Raw genomic sequence first — 11,968 nt, forward strand, 5'->3', positions numbered from 1 at the left:
AATTTCATCCCTTGCAGCATTTTCGGCTATCATTGCTAGTCCTCACACGTATTTCAGATTTTCTGTTCTAAAGCTCCTCTTCTCTCATATTTTCGCTTCTGTGTATTCGGTCTGTGCTTTGACCTAATCTGTTCTCGTTCGGTTATCGTTAACTGCTGTCTTCTTGTTCTTCCTTTCTTGGAACCTGTTGTTGAGAGCTAACCTGAATTCGTTGAGTTTGCATGTATCTAGAAGGAAGGCTGTAGTGAATCTATCCTATAAAAGTTCCACAGATATTCAAGGTCTGAAAGTGCCTGTGCCTGTGTAATCTTTATAATCGAAGGTTATTAACTCAGTCAAATCAGAAGCATGTGATATTTGGGATGTTTGGGAATATATCTGGAGGGTTGTCGAAAAGTTGAGAGTCTTTTGATCTAAGCCAGATAGAGTTTTTAAGGAGTACGTAACATGGTATACCCACTCGTGAGCTGGTGTGGATGAGTGACCGGGTTCTTCAACTAGGTTGCGTCCTGTAGAATTAATGAAGTCAGCAGCAATGTCAAAGACTTACAGGACCATCTATTTTGAAGATTTATTTGCTATTACACCCCTAATAACTGAGCTGTTGAACGGTTTATGACTACGAGAACAAACCATGCCTCTATAACCCTTCATGTTCCTGGGTCCGCTTCAATTCATTTCTGGTTATCGTTAAAGTTAGTTTCCCCCCCAAATATCGTTTCTCCTGCATTCATAATTGTAGCGGTGGATGACTCACCAAAATCAATAGCTTTTGAAGTCCTCGATATTAAATATGCTACCGATATATCGGGAAGTGATCAATCTAAGCTGGTTCTTGGTTGTAGATGTGAAGCAGTGAACTTTGAAGGTTCTTGATATTATGTTCACTAAGGTCTTTTGAGTGAAACTCTATTCACTTCATGTAGTAGTTAAGTGTATCAGCCGTGATATTTTTCTCTGCATTCATGAGCCTCCATCAAAATTTCTACTTTTATACTGGTGGTCGCTGTTTCACTATAGATACTAAGAATTCTTTCCAGAGGTATGGTAGCATATTATATCCGAGCTTCCAGTTTATCATAAGTAGTTTTTTATACGGCGTACAGAGCCGTCATCTTGTACGGATGTTTGGCCGATCGCCTTTGGTTAGTGGCATGTTGAATGAAACTAACATCAATAATATAAATGAGGGACGTTTACATAGCTACTCATATCGGGGATTTATTAAAGATTGCTTGTCTCACTTATTCATTACCTCTAGCAGCGATCATCTCTAAGGCCATCATAATAATTGTGACTTAATAGACTAGGGATATATTCCTTATTTTTCCACAATTTTAGTTATCTGGTACAAAAATAAGCTCAAAAACCAAGTGTTTTATCTAGACATATTATTTATCATTAAACCGCACTGATGATCAATTAGGATATGATGAAGGTGAAGGAAACGTATTCGTCCTGCCTTTTGGTTTTTGTCTTAATGATTTGTTGAAATTAAGCAATACAAAATACATATTCAAGCGCCATTCCAATTGTCTGGGTACGTAGTGGTAGTATTAAAGGTTTGTTGGTAGTCGTTCTTTATTTTTACAGCCTAACTGATATTCCTCGTTCCGAAGAATTACCTAACACATGTACTGACCTGTTATTAGATTGGGGTAGATAGGGTCAAGTGAAATCATTAAGCATTTTCTTTAGAAGTAGGCGAAATTAAATTTGTGATACAATAAGACTGCTCGAGCAATGTTACTTTAGCATAATTTAAAGGGTTACTGGGGATGTTTCACCAACACTTGTTTTAAAAGACAACTGGTGTGTCTTATCTAAAAATGTATAAATTCCTATACTGTATATTGCTGTTTTTACACATAAGCATCCTCCATAGACGCTAATTATAATCAGAAACCATAGACGATATAAACTTTGATTGCAAACGTAAGTATACAGTTTCATCTCGAGACATTTTCAGCCTTGGTCAGGTGTATTCTCTTGGCGACCGCTAAAGTTTACAAACTCCAATCTTCTATATTGTAGATCGTCGATTGCCGTCTCAGGGATTATTACAATTACTGATCAAATACTGGACAAAAACAACTAGGTGAATTTCACCAAACTCATTCCCACCATCTGGAGCAGAGGCAAATACCCCATAAATGTCCAAGAGAGGGCAAACTGTTTTCTCTGGTGATGGAGGCGCTGCGAGCGGCGAGGAGTCAGCAGGGGAAATGATCTGGCCGCCACCGTCTTTTGATAAATCCCAGAAAGGTCCATTAGTGCCACATGGAAAGAAGAAACGCTACCACTCAGCCTCGTTCAGCCACTCTGGTACAAACGGTCTTACAATCGATGGAATTCCTTCTGACTTGCATAAATTAACGGCTGCACTTCACAAAGTCCAGCTCTCTGGTAGTCGTTTGCCTTATGGCAAGAATAGCAAAAAGTCACGAGATGGACGCAAATTACCTAGCAAACGTAAGTTTGTATGAAAAGTTTTGCAGTTGCTGTAGGTGGTGGAAAGCATGACGATCCTACTGACGTTTTGGATGAGATCGAGTTGGATCCTGAGGATCCTGACTTTGATTCTGATGTGGATGTAAGTATCCTATCCTTACAGCATATATTGGTTTAGGCACCTGTTACGTTTGATGAGTTTCAGCCAACTCTGGCTGATGATATATTTGAAAAGACTTTCATTTCATTGATGAACGAGTTTTTCATACACGGCAAAACTCAGGAGGTTATTGTAAGTCATCCCATTGTTGTTCTATAGTTATTGTTTACAGTAAATCTACCTTCTGATTATACTTACTCAACCTTTTTTGTTTATTTCTAAGTGTTTTCACCTAACTTAGGTTTTACTCAGTAAGTTAGGGAAGCAGCATCACCATTGTTAGTTTGAAATTTGTTGGTTCAACCTTAAGAGCGGTTGTATCGTATGTGCGACCTAATATTTATATGTTAAGCCTTTGTAAACAGCCCATTCGTCCGCTTGATATTTTTTGGTGTTACAATGTGTAGATCCGTACCATTCGAAAAGAAACCAGAGTTCTACAGTTAATAAGTCGTTTTTCATCCTTTTGGATTATCAGGAATTGGGACAAAACAGAGCTTCAGGAATGCGACAGAAAAAAAGAGGTAATATTCCAGAGAAGTAAAAGAGGGAAGAGTAGTATAATTGAAAGAAGCAGTGTTTACTAAGATATAACTCAGTGGAAGGTAGTCACAAAATAACTTTCAGTTAACAAAACCCATCCCACTTATAAAAAGTATAATGAACGGTCATGGAAGGATTTCCACTGGTTTCCGTCGTAATAAGTCCGAAAGCCGTAACCAATTACTATTTTCGTGACCTTAGTGTGGAAAAATATTTTCTTTGATTTGTTTGTCTTCCAGTAAATTTGGATAAGATAGCCTTTACATTGAACTTATTCGGTGTCCTTTCAGGATGTTCTTTCGGATATGAGTCTTGCGGGACATCAACGTCGTCGACTTCCATATTTGGCAATTACTCTTGCCATTCAACATCGACAAACACAATGCGAGCTAACATCAGAACTGCTGTCAGACATGTGTGGCAAAGTCCTCAATCATGCTCACATTCAACAAGGATTCCAACTTGTTTTCAGTGAAATTGGTGATCTCATCATTGATGTCCCCAAAGTGCCTGAGGTATGTTTGTGAACATATTTCTTAATGGTAAAGTTTCTGTTATTAACAGACCATATATTTTACCCCACAGCAAAATTTATACTAAACTTTAACATAAGCTCTTTTCACACAAATACTTTTTAAAAGTTCCCCTTAAAGTGCACATTGTTTTTAAATTCTCTTCATCATAGTTATGTGATGATTAGAAGTATTACTGAATATTTCCAAGGTCCTACTTTGCCTCTCATACAAAACGAGTCTAAAATATCTTTTTCAACTTTATCCTGAACTACCAGGTATCATTGTCACCAATATAAATTTTGGAGTAAAGCAATTACTGCATCTTCATTATAGGAAAACCTTACAGAACAATTAGATTATGTAACTAATTGACAAACACCTCATTTATTTACTCAAGGTTTTGGTGCCCGGGCAGTATCTCAGTCCTTACGCAAATCAATGGTTACTGCTAATGGCCTCATTCTTATTGTGTGACACATGTATTTGGTGCCCCCTTATACCACTGTTTGTGTCCAAATAAACGAACAAGGTATATGGCAAGCGTTCAGAACATAGAGGAGTATTTGGAATGTGTTAGCTGCCACCTTTCTTTTTTATATGACATTCAGTGATATGTAACGTACACTAACCTCGAAAACACAGTCGTTCGACGCTTAGTCAAACAATAAGCTCGTGTATGTACCCGTATATCCTATTTGTGTCTTTATTTTTCGCCATTATAAAATTAAAGATGTATCATTTGAAACCAATACACGATTGTCTCGCATTTTTCGATAGATCTGGAAGCTAAGAGTATAGATTGCAATTGTTTAAACAGACTGGAAAAGGCAACAGTTTATTACCATTACTGTGAAGTAAAACATAACTGTTAAGCGTTTTGCTTAAACTTGGTTCATATTTTCATTTTCAGCCAAACATTTAAAATATGACATGTTTTCATCTTCTCTGTCTTAGTATATTGGGCGTTTTATAGCAAGAGCAGTTACAGATGATATCCTCCCTCCCAAATTTATTGAGCTGCAGAGAAATATTCTATCTCAGGTTTCACCTAGTAGCAGCCCTCTCCAAACTGAGACAGGCGAATCGGAAAACGCTATCACGGTCTCTACTAAATCAAATCATTCCAACTCACAAAATACAATTCGAGTTGGTACTCGCAACTTTAGTGACAGCAGTTCTGGTGGCTCAGTATCTGTGGACACCTCTGCTAGCAGTGGTATTGGCTCTGCATCAAGCTTGATAACCGTCAATATGTCCCGTCCAGACCTAGCTCTTGAGGCTCTGAACAGAGCTGAAAGTATTCTAACTCTAAGACATGCCTATGCTAGATTGGATAACATTTGGGGTGTACCCGCTGGCCCAAAAGCTACAAAAATGCTAGTGAAAAAAATCAAAAGATTAGTCAAGTCATTCATTGAATCAAATGATATTGACGAAGCTACTGCAGCACTGTTAGAACTAGATGCCCCTCATTTTCGACATGAGCTTGTTTTCCAGGTGAGTTTAGCAGAATATACTTAATTCTTTGACAGTTCTTGTAACGAAATTTTGCTAGTCCTGATCAATATATTTATGTAAATTTCATGATTATATCTTATATTTTTACGGAGAGTTTTTAATTTTCCATTTACCATACAAAGTATAACTTTGAAAATAGTTAGTGTGCATTTTAAGATTGGTGGAATACTGATTGATATGTCCGACTGAACATTCGTATCTCCATATGAGGTAACGTTTTATAGTATACAAATAACTTGTCATCCGATGGCAAATGAGTCACATCAACTATCGTGAAAAAAAGTCAGAATTCAAAAGGTTTTTCAATATCATATGTGTTATGGTTTTGACTGCAAAGGTTACAAACACAGAGTATACATATCCAAGTTACATCATACAATTTCACGCTTGATTGTTAATTAAAGTGATGGTGTCGTTTAGTTAACAAAAACAACTTGGAGGTCATATTACCTTTTTCTGTGACTTTATATCACCTCTGCAATTTGATATTAGGTGTATGCAATGGTAAATAATGACCCGTTAAATTCGATACCTAAACGATTGTTAACTGATTTTCTTCAGATTTTTACTTGGTCTGTAAGTTGGGCGGCTATTCCATTCCACAGACGTTTACACTGGTTTACAAATTTTTGAGTGGATTTGGGTTTTAGATAGTTGAAATTTAACAGTTCAAACAAATGATTAATATGACCAGTTCTGCACTATCCTTATATTATTTGCCAGTGCTCATCTTGAATTTTTTACTGATTTGAAACTATCTTTCAACCCTTAAGGGTGCGACCTTAACCCTCATCTCATCAGTGTTTGATAACCAAGTGTAACAAACACTAGGGCTAGTAGTCTAATGCGTGTAATTATGAAGTCTAGTTCACCTAACTATTCTTAAGAGAAGCAGTTTGTAGTTGTTTCGGGCAGGTACTAGCTTTTATGGAACTAAAACGTGTGAATGTAGTAATGTCTCACTGTAATATTTGAAGCTTATTTAATCACTTCTTATTATCAAAATCCCTTTCTAAATCTTTTTTAGTCAATTATAATGGCTATAGAAATAAGCACAGAGGATGCACGTGAACGTGTTATTCGTTTACTGAAGGAATTATGTGCTTCAGTTGTTTTGACAATAGACCAGTTAACTCTGGGTGTCAAACGTGTTTATGCTGAATTACCAGACCTACAAATAGATGTACCTGCTGCCTACACGTTAATGGAATTATTTATGAACGGAGCCATTAAAGCTGGTTTCATACCAAGAAAGTTAGCTAACGAATTTACTACCAAGTAAGTTCATACACTAATTTGTCTGCATTTCAAATCATTACGTTTCTCCTGTGCTATAAATCGACACATATTATAACCAGTTATCGGATTTAAAATTAAGGTTCTTACATTAGATCGCCATATATATTGTTTAAACGACTTATTTTTCCATGAAAGTGCAAGACTTATGGGAACTGTTGGCCAGTCCGTCTCCAATAAATATCAGTATATAGATAGATTGACCACTAATTGTTCACTCAACATGGCTTATCAAGACCTAGCTACTGGAGGCTCGAAGTATTATAATTTTAAGCCATGTCTGGTATATTTGGTAATATTTGAGATGTATTTACTAGCCCAAAGCATATATGTATATTTAGCCCAAAATAATTATGATTAGAAATTGACAAATCAGCCAGTTGGAGATTTCAATCACCACACAAATGTTGCTTCATACTATCACTCAATGGCTTAGAAAATGTCACTTAAACACGGTACCATTTAGTGTTCGTCTTTCAAGAGGAAATTCATGGTGTACAACACCATCGGGGTGTATTCATTATAAATTTTGTGTATACGTCGCAACCCATCAGTCTTTCAAATATCTTTTACTCTGATGTATCATTTTCTTTCAGACCTCGTAAACGTTTCATCTCAGAGACTGATTCAATCTATAGAACTAATAGTTCGAAACCCTGGTGAAGGACTAATTCAAGAGGCCATGAATAAACGGGGCCCGGTGATCGCTCATATTGCTAAATCCTAAATTTAGCTTCACTGTCTGCAGCCGAATTTTTCATTAGTATTATTTCAAACATTTCGTTCTGTCTATTTTTCATCAATGTTAGTATGTGTTAAGATATCTGTCAGTGGTGGTTTGTTTTTCCTATCAGGTTTTTGTTGAATATGCATTTTAGTTTATGTAAACACTGAATAAATCTATTTTTGGCTCATTTCTGGTGTGATGGCAACCGGTCTTACATATTTTTTTCTGCATAACGTGTCGCTTACGTTCTATTTGTTTCATTCTATTCTTTCATGTCATTTTTCCTAATGATGTTTCACATTCAAATCATGTCAACATTTCCTCTCTGTGCCTAAATATAAAATAATTGAAAAAAATTTGGTTTAATAATTTCACACATGCATATAAATTTTACTGTATACTAAAGTAATGCGTGATGAGAATCTAGTCAAAAGGAAAATTGTTCGCTTATATATGTTGTTTTAAGCGTTTTGTTATTTAGTATGAAATTGGAACACACTGATTTAGCAATGATAAGGTCAGGCTTAGAGTTTTCACCATAGGTGACAAATTAACTGATCTAATTGTATATCCTCATCAATGAAAGTGATTAAGACATGTATTACATATACTTAACCAATATCTACCTCAGCAGACGATATTTATCGGCTTATAAGTTGAATTCCATTATTCCTCCACATATATCTCTTTCTATCTTTTCGAACCGTATTACCAACGCTTAGTCTTTATCATGTTTGCTGCTACTAGGTGGTTTTTAAATACTTCGTTATTCATTTTGCTGACTTCATCTTTTCGTGCCGATACGGTATGGGGAGTTCATCCAACATATATGTTCCAGGTTTTACGTTGATTATGATTAACTGACTAATACCATCTGATTGTAGTTGTGCCTGTATAATAGGATTACCAAGATTTTTCACTTTCACTAGTTACTAATCAAATTAAATAAGACAGATTAGTTCGGCGAACTCATTTTCAAAGCTGTACAATCGCAAATATATATACTTATTTTTACAGGATGATAATAAATTTGTTATACATGGTGACAGTGAGGTTAAATAAACAAAGGTATTAAAAAATAAAAAAAATTTTAAACAAGGAAAGTTTAATAATCGTTTGATTGTTATTGGCTTAAGTATTCATCAAAAGATAGATAGGGAAATTATCATTGGGAAAGGATGGCTCAGCATGATAAAATAAAATGTTGAAACAGAGATGAAATGTAATCGGAATGATCGTGGGTGTATTCCGTTTACTAATCAAAGTGTATCGAAATATTCTTACTCTTTTTATCAATATGTAGCACCTGAAAACGTACAATGATTTAAGGTAGTTTCCTACCTATTAAATGTTGTAAAATAACTGGTAAATTCAGTTGTAAACAGTGCCGCAAGTAGCCGTTAAATCTATTTAAAAAAACCTAATACTCATCTTTTGGTAGAATGAGTACATATTTATAGTTATTAGTTGACGACCATATCGGTAAACCTTTCTAGCCACTGATTCTTTCTATCTTTACAGGTCATTCAGAAAACTACTTACTAGCTTCAACCAGCTATGTTATTATTCATGTACCCTTAGTCGTATAGATGGGATTCTGACCCTAATCGTTACTTATAAAGTATATCTGTATTCTGGTAAAATGGAATTAAGGGAAACGTTTTAGATCCTTCTTGCCTTAACCTCACTATGGGTTAGGAGGTATCATCATGTTATTTTATTTAATTACATAAAACGTACTTAGGGGGCACGAAAGTATATATGGGCCATATAAATCAGTAAGTTTGGGTACTGCTAGTGTGTCCAAACCAAGCACATAGTCTTCTTAGGAGCCCACTCCACGAGCCTTTGGTCTAAAGGTATGGTCCACAGGGCAGTGGAGCGACGTTAGGAGCCTTCGAACTGAAGGTCTGATCCGCAAGACAGTGAAGTATCGTGAGGAGATGCAGTCCCATGGTAGCCGGTGACCAACGATTGGTTCAAACGCCATTTGTCCCTTCAGGATACTGGAGCCCATATGCACCAGTAGTTTGGAATCAGGGTTTCCCAACTCCCTTAGGTGGACTCTCCATGTCCATCAACCCGGTTAAAGCGCCGGACATTCGCTTTTCGTCCTCTCAATCTAAGGGTTTCCCAACTTTCCTAGGCGGATTCTGTATGTCCATCAACCCAGTTAGCATGCCAAACAATTGATTTTCGTCTTCTGGATTTTGTAAACAACATTCCCGTGAGAAGGCAGTCATTGACATTTCATAACAAATTTCATAGGCTTGGCATTGAGACAGAAATCATTGGTGACATTTATATAGTAAAAGGTTAGTCATTTATAAATACTTCGAAAAGAAGTGAAGTACTACAATTTTCCCACAGTTAATTGATTGATTGCTGTCCATCGTTGCGTTGGAGGCAGCAACCATTCAGATGTCTTACCAACCGAACAAGCTATTGGTCGATTGTGAAGGGACTCTCACAACCTACTTCCTTTTGAAGTATGCGATGGTTTTGTATAGAGACATTCGGGACTTAATGATTAAACCATCAAGCTCAATAAATAGTGTACCTCCAGAATCCTACTCAGTTACAAATCCCCATCATCTCATGTTTGGTGCTACAATCAGTGGACAGTGACTTTATACTTCAGAATTTCACCACGATACAAAGTTAGTTTACAAAGTGTCTTTAATTTAGAGGTTTAAATGGGAAATAGCTTGTGTTTCCTGAACACGCAAACATTCAATCTCAAGTCACTATAAGTTTACTCATGTAGTTGCTAATAGCAAGAAAATCCTCATCATAATCTGATATCAGCTACAGACTCAGGGAGCACTGAATATCTGTTTTGGCTCCAGTTGAAGAATTTTCAAAAGTGGCAAGCATAACAATGTCTTAGTTGTTGTGAACACGTTACTTTTGGATCACTGAGTTGCAGTACAGTGCTTCATGTTTCCAACTCCAGTCAACCTTCAACATAACACTGCTGTTCATCACCTTCGTCGTTGATGACTGTTCCACTGGTGACGAGGTTGAATTCCACCTGTTACAATTTCTCAAGTTAGTACACAGTGGCAAAAAATTTTTTCGTAATAATTCAGTGTTATCCCTTCAAATAAGTGAGTTCCCATTTAAGTTAGTTTCTGTAACCTAATACCTTTTTACTAAAGTGGATTATGTGTATTCCATGTAGCTTATTTAGGTCATATTACCCTTCCTCTCCATTCTATTTACTCCTTACAAAATATTCCAAACTTCTAATATGTCAACAAAGAGTTGGCTAAAATGTGTTAGAAATGTACTAAGCATTAATTTTGTATTTTCACCTTCTTGAAATGTTCATTCGAGATATTATTTTTTTATTATTTCCTTTGTAATGTGAACAAATAGGGAAAAAAGAAACATAAATTTAATATTTTATAAAGTCGTTTTCTCCTCTGAAAATAATTTTCGTCCTTACTTTATGGTTCAGGGAAACATCGACCTATTTTGTTTAATTAAGAAATTATTTCAGCCTCTTTTTTTGTAAAATTTGTTGGTGGAATATTTTTTTTACCATTTAAAAAACGATATTTGTACTTATTTTTGTCATGTAACAACACATCACGTGAATAAATGAAACCTTTACGTATATCAGTTGAACTCTTGTTATGAATAGCAAGCTTCAAGGTCACAGAATAAATAAATAACAGCTATTACAATATAGGTCATGTGATGTTTCTTACTACAATCTCATTGGTTAATTCTTGTAAAGTTTATTTACTTCCAGTTTTATTATTATTGATATTTGTGAATGACTAGAGATATTTAAATGTTGATATTTTCAAATTATACATGAGTTTTTTCACCAGGTCAAATAAACAGTGATAGTCAAGGTTAATTAATTCATACATCAATTCTTTTTAACCTAATTTATTATGTATGGCTTTACATCGTAGACAATTTTTATTAAGATGAAATCATGCATTGTTGAATATCGATTACCTGGAAAGTGAAATCTTATCTATTTTAATGATTTTGGGGAGTTTTGATATACCCGGCAATCCAGTTGGACAAGAGATAAGTAACATAGAACGAATATTTGATCAAATTATATCGTAAATTTAAAAGACTTTATTTCTGCTTAATAGAATGAAACTAAGGTAATTTTGACATGCCAATGGGATTCCTAAATCTCATTCCAAATTAAAGGTATTTTATACATCATTTGTAGACACCTCAAAATTCTAGTTTTTAATGTAAAATATTCCCGAATTCCCTCAAAATTAGTGCTAAGAGAAAACTATGATTCTTGCCGTTACGAATGAAGGTGAATCCCTTTAAGGGTTCATTATGATTTCAGTAGATTAAATATCTGTGAAAAAGAATGTCATAGATCAGTCAATGAATTATGAAGCTTCTAACATGAGTCTCAATGTGGCGCATAAGTTTTTTAAGCAAACTCTTCAACTATTTTGTGTTCAAAGTATAGTTATAAGAATATTTTCAACATGATGTACAATTTAGAAATGATATGCTGTAATGAATTCGAACTCGCTTCAAATCACAACATCAGACCTCTTGACCGAAACATTCCAATGGTCCGCATATATGACTGCAAACTTTTCCTGACTTCGAAATTACTTCAACAGTTTTGTCCCTGAACACAACTTATCTTTCGGGACAAAGATTGATGGAATTGAGGGACTTATGGTATCCTCACCTTAGAGAGGCCAGGTTGTACGAGCCTAAAGGACAACTGCTCTCACTGATGCTGAATACATCCAA

At 35.5% G+C, this 11,968-nt stretch overlaps 1 protein-coding gene across 1 annotated transcript; it reads left to right on the plus strand.

Moving 5' to 3' along the window:
* Positions 1–1,433: 1,433 nt before the first annotated feature.
* Positions 1,434–8,215, plus strand: PDCD4 (Programmed cell death protein 4). The gene is made up of 9 exons (XM_012941182.3): positions 1,434–1,562; positions 1,594–1,935; positions 2,035–2,472; positions 2,508–2,593; positions 2,630–2,743; positions 3,445–3,669; positions 4,624–5,166; positions 6,215–6,465; positions 7,080–8,215. Exons 3-9 carry the CDS (start codon positions 2,154–2,156, stop codon positions 7,144–7,146), a joined length of 1,605 nt encoding a protein of 534 aa, XP_012796636.1. The 5' UTR covers positions 1,434–1,562; positions 1,594–1,935; positions 2,035–2,153; the 3' UTR covers positions 7,147–8,215.
* The last annotated feature ends 3,753 nt before the right edge of the window (positions 8,216–11,968 follow it).

This window comes from Schistosoma haematobium, chromosome 2 (assembly GCF_000699445.3).
Source record: "Schistosoma haematobium chromosome 2, whole genome shotgun sequence".
In the NCBI taxonomy this organism is placed as follows: Eukaryota; Metazoa; Platyhelminthes; class Trematoda; order Strigeidida; family Schistosomatidae; genus Schistosoma; species Schistosoma haematobium.

Coding starts and splice junctions, on each gene's coding strand:
- PDCD4 (XM_012941182.3), top strand. CDS start 2,154: ATGTCCAAGAGAGGGCAAACTGTTTTCTCTGGTGATGGAGGCGCTGCG. Junction 2,594..2,629: donor ACTTTGATTCTGATGTGGAT/GTAAGTATCCTA, acceptor ATATTGGTTTAG/GCACCTGTTACGTTTGATGA. Junction 3,670..4,623: donor ATGTCCCCAAAGTGCCTGAG/GTATGTTTGTGA, acceptor TCTCTGTCTTAG/TATATTGGGCGTTTTATAGC.